This window comes from Idiotropiscis lumnitzeri, chromosome 14, assembly GCF_059441095.1.
Source record: "Idiotropiscis lumnitzeri isolate Australia: NSW breed Sydney's pygmy pipehorse chromosome 14, RoL_Ilum_1.0, whole genome shotgun sequence".
NCBI classification, from domain to species: domain Eukaryota; kingdom Metazoa; phylum Chordata; class Actinopteri; order Syngnathiformes; family Syngnathidae; genus Idiotropiscis; species Idiotropiscis lumnitzeri.
In genome coordinates this window covers 15,952,177-15,957,370 of record NC_142404.1, presented here as the reverse complement: position 1 = coordinate 15,957,370, position 5,194 = coordinate 15,952,177, and the positions used below count along the sequence as shown (strand labels likewise).

At 50.8% G+C, this 5,194-nt stretch overlaps 1 protein-coding gene across 1 annotated transcript; it reads left to right on the top strand.

Annotated features, from left to right (window-relative positions):
- The first annotated feature begins 700 nt into the window (after window positions 1-700).
- On the top strand, window positions 701-4,871 carry nr4a2a (nuclear receptor subfamily 4, group A, member 2a). The gene is made up of 6 exons (XM_088315510.1): window positions 701-1,807; window positions 2,641-2,770; window positions 2,897-3,060; window positions 3,308-3,510; window positions 3,611-3,789; window positions 3,901-4,871. Exons 1-6 carry the CDS (start codon window positions 851-853, stop codon window positions 4,158-4,160), a joined length of 1,893 nt encoding a protein of 630 aa, XP_088171636.1. The 5' UTR covers window positions 701-850; the 3' UTR covers window positions 4,161-4,871.
- Window positions 4,872-5,194: the final 323 nt, after the last annotated feature.

Below are 5,194 nucleotides of genomic sequence, written 5' to 3'. Positions count from 1 at the left end.
GCTGCCTTTATCCCCACTACATCTCTGCTTCATGTCCATGTGGGAAGCAGCATAGATCGCATAGCACAAGACAAACACGCTCACCAGGCAGGCAGGGTTGGAGAACGCCGGCATCCCCCCCCACCCTTTTCGCCCCCCCCCCCCCCCCTCCCACCTTCGCCCCCCTCCCTGCCTCCCTTCGTCCCCTTCTCCAGCATCCCTCCCACCTCACTCCCCTATTGGCCCGCGTCGGTGTTGACGCCGATGACGTCACGCCAGCAAACACGTGGGCCACGGCATCCGGAGCTCACATAAACAAAGCCACATTGGCTTGGAGTGGCTTAGTCGAGGCAAGTGTCGCTCACAGGCTGGGGGCTTCATGATTTGGGAGATTTTGCTTCGACTTTACTGTTTGTTCTTTTCAAAGCACATTTTTAAGGAAGACGGCAGCCCTCCTGAATGCTTATTGCATGGATTGAACAGCTGGATGTGAAAGAGGTACAAATGGGTTTCTTTTGCAATTGCATCACGTTATTTTTATTATTTGGGGGAGGAAATTGCATGTGTGCAGGTTGCAAAGTGGAATTAGTGATGTTGATTTTGTCAAACAAATAAAAAGCAAGTCCAAAAGTGTTGCTGTGATTAAAGTGGACCTTTTACACTTGATGTGACACGCGTGTGTATTTTATGCTTATTGTGGTGTTATTTTATAGGGCTCGAATCCAAACGGTCATCCAAGTCGTGCGTCTTGTCCTATTTTGAGCCCAGCGCTGTCTTGAGGTGAAAGCAAGCGTTTTTCCAACATCCCCCTCATCATCGCGAAGATCCCCAACTTGTGCTCTAGACTGAAAGCATCCGTGCTTCGGCAGCCATGCCCTGCGTCCAGGCTCAGTATGGATCATCACCCCAAGGAGCCAGCCCCGCTTCCCAGAGCTACAGCTACCACACCGCGGGAGAGTACAGCTGCGACTTCCTCACTCCCGAGTTCGTGAAGTTTAGCATGGACTTGACCAACACCGAGATCACCGCCACCACCTCCCTGCCCAGCTTCAGCACCTTCATGGACAACTACAACGCGGCGGCGGGCTACGACGTCAAGCCGCCTTGCCTCTACCAGGTGCCGCACGCCGGCGGCGGCGGCGAGCAGTCGCCCATCAAGGTGGAGGACGTGCAGATGCACGGCTACCCTCACCACCACCACCACCACCCGCACCACTCGCACCCGCACCAGCAGGGCCACCTGCCGCCGCAGTCCGACGACATGATGTCCCACGCGGGGCCCGTGTACTTCAAGCCGCCGTCGTCCCCACACGCCCCCAACACGCCCAACTTCCAAGTGCAGCCCGGCGCCATGTGGGAGGACCCGGGCCCCTCGCTGCATAGCTTCCACCACAACTACATGATGGAGCAGCGCAAGAATCCCGTGTCGCGGCTCTCGCTCTTCTCCTTCAAGCAGTCCCCGCCCGGCACGCCCGTGTCCAGCTGCCAGATGCGGTTCGACGGTCCGCTGCACGTCTCCATGGGCCACGACGGCCCCGCTTCGGCGGCCGCGGCGGCGGCGGCAGCGGCGGCGGCGGCCGCGGTGCACCACCGGGGCCTGGACGCGCAGAGCTTCGCGGTGCCGGGCGGCCTCCGCAAGCAGGGCGGCCTGGCCTTCCCGCACTCGCTGCAGCTGGGCCACGGGCACCAGCTGGTGGACAGTCAGGTGCCGTCGCCGCCGTCCCGCGGTTCGCCGTCCAACGAGGGGCTGTGCGCGGTGTGCGGGGACAACGCGGCCTGCCAGCACTACGGGGTTCGAACCTGCGAGGGCTGCAAGGGCTTTTTCAAGGTGGGCAAGAGGGATGCGCCAAAGAGATGTTCTTGTTTCCGACGTGCATGCGAATCAAGTGTTTCTCATTTAGATGTAATTGGAAAGAGGCCCACTAAGTGGTCTTATCCCCCCACTTCCCCCCTCAGTCACAGCACAGGATGCGTAAAAATGAAGTCATTACTCCGATTCAATTGTTCCCTTCGTGCAGGCACGTTCCGAATTCAAATCATCTCATTTTTACAAGGCAGAAGAAAACAGGCCGAGCAATGGATGCTTCCCGATACTTTTTGTTTTTCTCCAGCGCACAGTCTGGTATGCGTTAAAAGTTCTTGCGTAAAAAAACAGTCATTAGTTTGCTATTGTTTGTCTCGAGCGAGCTGAAAATTAAACATTCCTTATCTTACTGTGAATCCTTCGATATAATTCAAAACGAGTCCACAAATGTAACATTTTATTTCCTCTCCTACTATTTTTTTTTCTGAACTGCAAAGTACAAGATGCGTAAAATCTCCGTGCGTTAAAAAAAAAAGTTATTTGTCTGTTCCCGCTCTCTCCCCCATACACATAAAGGAAGTTTTTCACGTTTAAATTTGTACCGTTCTGTAAGCAGGCCCTCAAATGACCCTTTTCCTACATTTTTTTTGTTTCTCTCTATATGCGTCAAAATACATCGTTGGTTGCGAAATGAAATATTTCCGATTTAGAAATGATTTGGGACCGGTCCGCGGTGACCATACATGGCCCCAGAATGCATAAAAATCGAAGTCAATGTGTTTCTTTGCTGGTGTAATGTTTTCAAGTGTGTATGAAAAGCAGGCCCACGATGAGAATGTGTTTCTGTCTCCCTGCAGCGCACCGTCCAGAAAAATGCCAAATATGTGTGCTTAGCCAATAAGAACTGTCCAGTTGACAAACGCCGGAGAAACCGTTGCCAGTTCTGCCGTTTCCAGAAGTGCCTTGTGGTCGGAATGGTGAGAGAAGGTACGTGCAGGCCCGACTCAAACTTGCATTGCCTTATTTATTTTTTTTCAATATGACGTCACGGTGGCAATTAGCGCGCGACCTGATACGTTCTGCGTGTGATTTATTTCATTTATTTTTTTCCAGTGGTGAGGACTGATAATCTGAAAGGTCGACGAGGACGCCTGCCATCCAAACCCAAAAGCCCCCAGGAGCCCTCCCCGCCGTCGCCGCCGGTCAGCCTCATAAGCGCGCTGGTCAGGGCCCACGTGGACTCGAACCCTTCCATGTCCGCGCTGGACTACTCCAGAGTGAGTGGGAGCATTTCTTCCTAAGTGAAATAAAACACTTGACGACGCGTTACCTTGACACTCGGCTGTAATATTCCGACTTGTTTAAGTGGCTCCCGCGGAATAATTTACGTCGAAAGGGGGTGGGGAGGGGATTTAATAATAATAATAAAAAGAAAAGTCGCCAAACGACCCGCTGTGCAATTTCACGGATTATATATTTTAAAGGGACTTCATTAAGCGGCCGTGTGTGTAAATGAAATTCCAGTTCCAGGCGAGTCCTGACTACCAAATGGCGGGCGACAACACGCAGCACATTCAGCAGTTCTACGACCTGCTCACCGGCTCCATGGAGATCATCCGCGGCTGGGCCGAGAAGATCCCGGGCTTCTGCGACCTGCCCAAGCCGGACCAGGATCTCCTGTTCGAGTCGGCCTTCCTCGAGCTCTTCGTCCTCCGACTGGCGTACAGGTACGAGAGGACGACCACCTTGACGCGCCACCGCACGCGCCAATTTGCGAAGTCTCTTGAGGAGCTCGTTTGTAATGAGAGCGCGTTTGCTGGCTTTTAGGTCCAACCCGGTGGAAGGCAAGTTAATTTTTTGCAACGGCGTGGTGCTGCACAGGCTGCAGTGCGTGCGTGGCTTCGGCGAGTGGGTTGACGCCATCGTGGAGTTTTCGTCCAACCTGCAAGGCATGAATGTGGACATCTCGGCATTCGCCTGCATCGCCGCGCTCGCCATGGTCACAGGTGACGCGCAAGCTCGAAATAGACGCGCTAAAACTCCTCGTGGCTTGAGTCGTCATCATCATCATTATAATCATCATCATCATGACGATCATTTTTTTTGTTTCGTTTTAGAGAGACACGGTCTGAGGGAGCCCAAGCGCGTGGAGGAGCTGCAGAACAAGATCGTCAACTGCCTGAAGGACCAAGTGACGTTCACGGGCGGCGGCGGCCTGAACCGGCCCAACTATTTGTCCAAGCTGCTGGGCAAGCTGCCCGAGTTGCGCACGCTGTGCACGCAGGGGCTGCAGCGCATCTTTTACCTCAAACTCGAAGACCTCGTGCCTCCGCCAGCCATCATCGACAAACTCTTCCTCGACACGCTGCCTTTCTAAAAAAAAATAAAAAAAAAACAGGCCGCGGCTCCCAAGCAGACTACTTCCACGCACCCCCACCAAAAACTGTTCCAGACTGTTTTTTTTGTTTTTGTTCATTTTGGACATCTGCAAATGCAGGACGCGTGGGACCTTACCAAGCCACTCGCCCCCCCCCCCCTCACCCGTTTATGAGGACCTTACTAAAATTGCTGACAAAATATGTTTCTTCTTATTCAAAATTAACTTTTGTTTGGACAATGCATGGCAGACTGATCAAATGCAAACATTGCGCATTTTAATTCCAACGACCTGAGTGGGTTAAAAAAAGTGATGATTCATATTTTTTTCGTTATGACGTCAGCACCACCAGATGTAATATATATCCCATTTATATATATATATATAGTATATATAATGTACATGCGGACACTGTATATTATTCTAATAGATGACGCATCAGTTTATAATATGTACAAAGTTTGTTATAATGATTTTTTTTTCTTTTCAAATCGTGCCTACCCCCAAACATTTTCCCCAAAACGACGCATGTCTTATTCTGATTATTTATTTTTGTTGCTCCTCTATAGGCACATGCTGAGGCGATGTCTATATTAGCCTTCCGGACACTATGTAGTCTGCTAGATTTGATACCAATTAGTTGGCACTCAAACGAATATATAAATGTATACAATATATATATATATATATATATATATATATATATATGATCTCCTGTGTATAGACGAGCAGCCAGGGAGGGAGGGAGGGAGCCATTGTGTTTGTACAACTGTCACATTCCTCGTTTCTATGTGTGCTGTAAGTATTGTTGCTGTTCAATATAAACCTTTCTCTATATGCTTAGAGAATTTCTGTTGGCCGATCGCCGAGCATGAATGCACATCGAGGGGGGAGGAAGGGGGGGGGGCAAAACGCCAACACGTTTTGTCCACGTTTTTAATGTTGGAGTGGATTTCACGCGAACAAAATTGGGAACAAAAATGTGAAGTGTGTGATAGGCCTCACAGCTTTTATCAAACAACAGTTATTTAATG

Bases quoted from the DNA above. Each gene is read 5' to 3' on its own strand.
- nr4a2a (XM_088315510.1), top strand. From the start codon at position 851: ATGCCCTGCGTCCAGGCTCAGTATGGATCATCACCCCAAGGAGCCAGC. The intron at 2,771-2,896 runs GTACGTGCAGGC...ATTTTTTTCCAG, and splicing joins GGTCGGAATGGTGAGAGAAG to TGGTGAGGACTGATAATCTG. The intron at 3,511-3,610 runs GTACGAGAGGAC...GCTGGCTTTTAG, and splicing joins GTCCTCCGACTGGCGTACAG to GTCCAACCCGGTGGAAGGCA.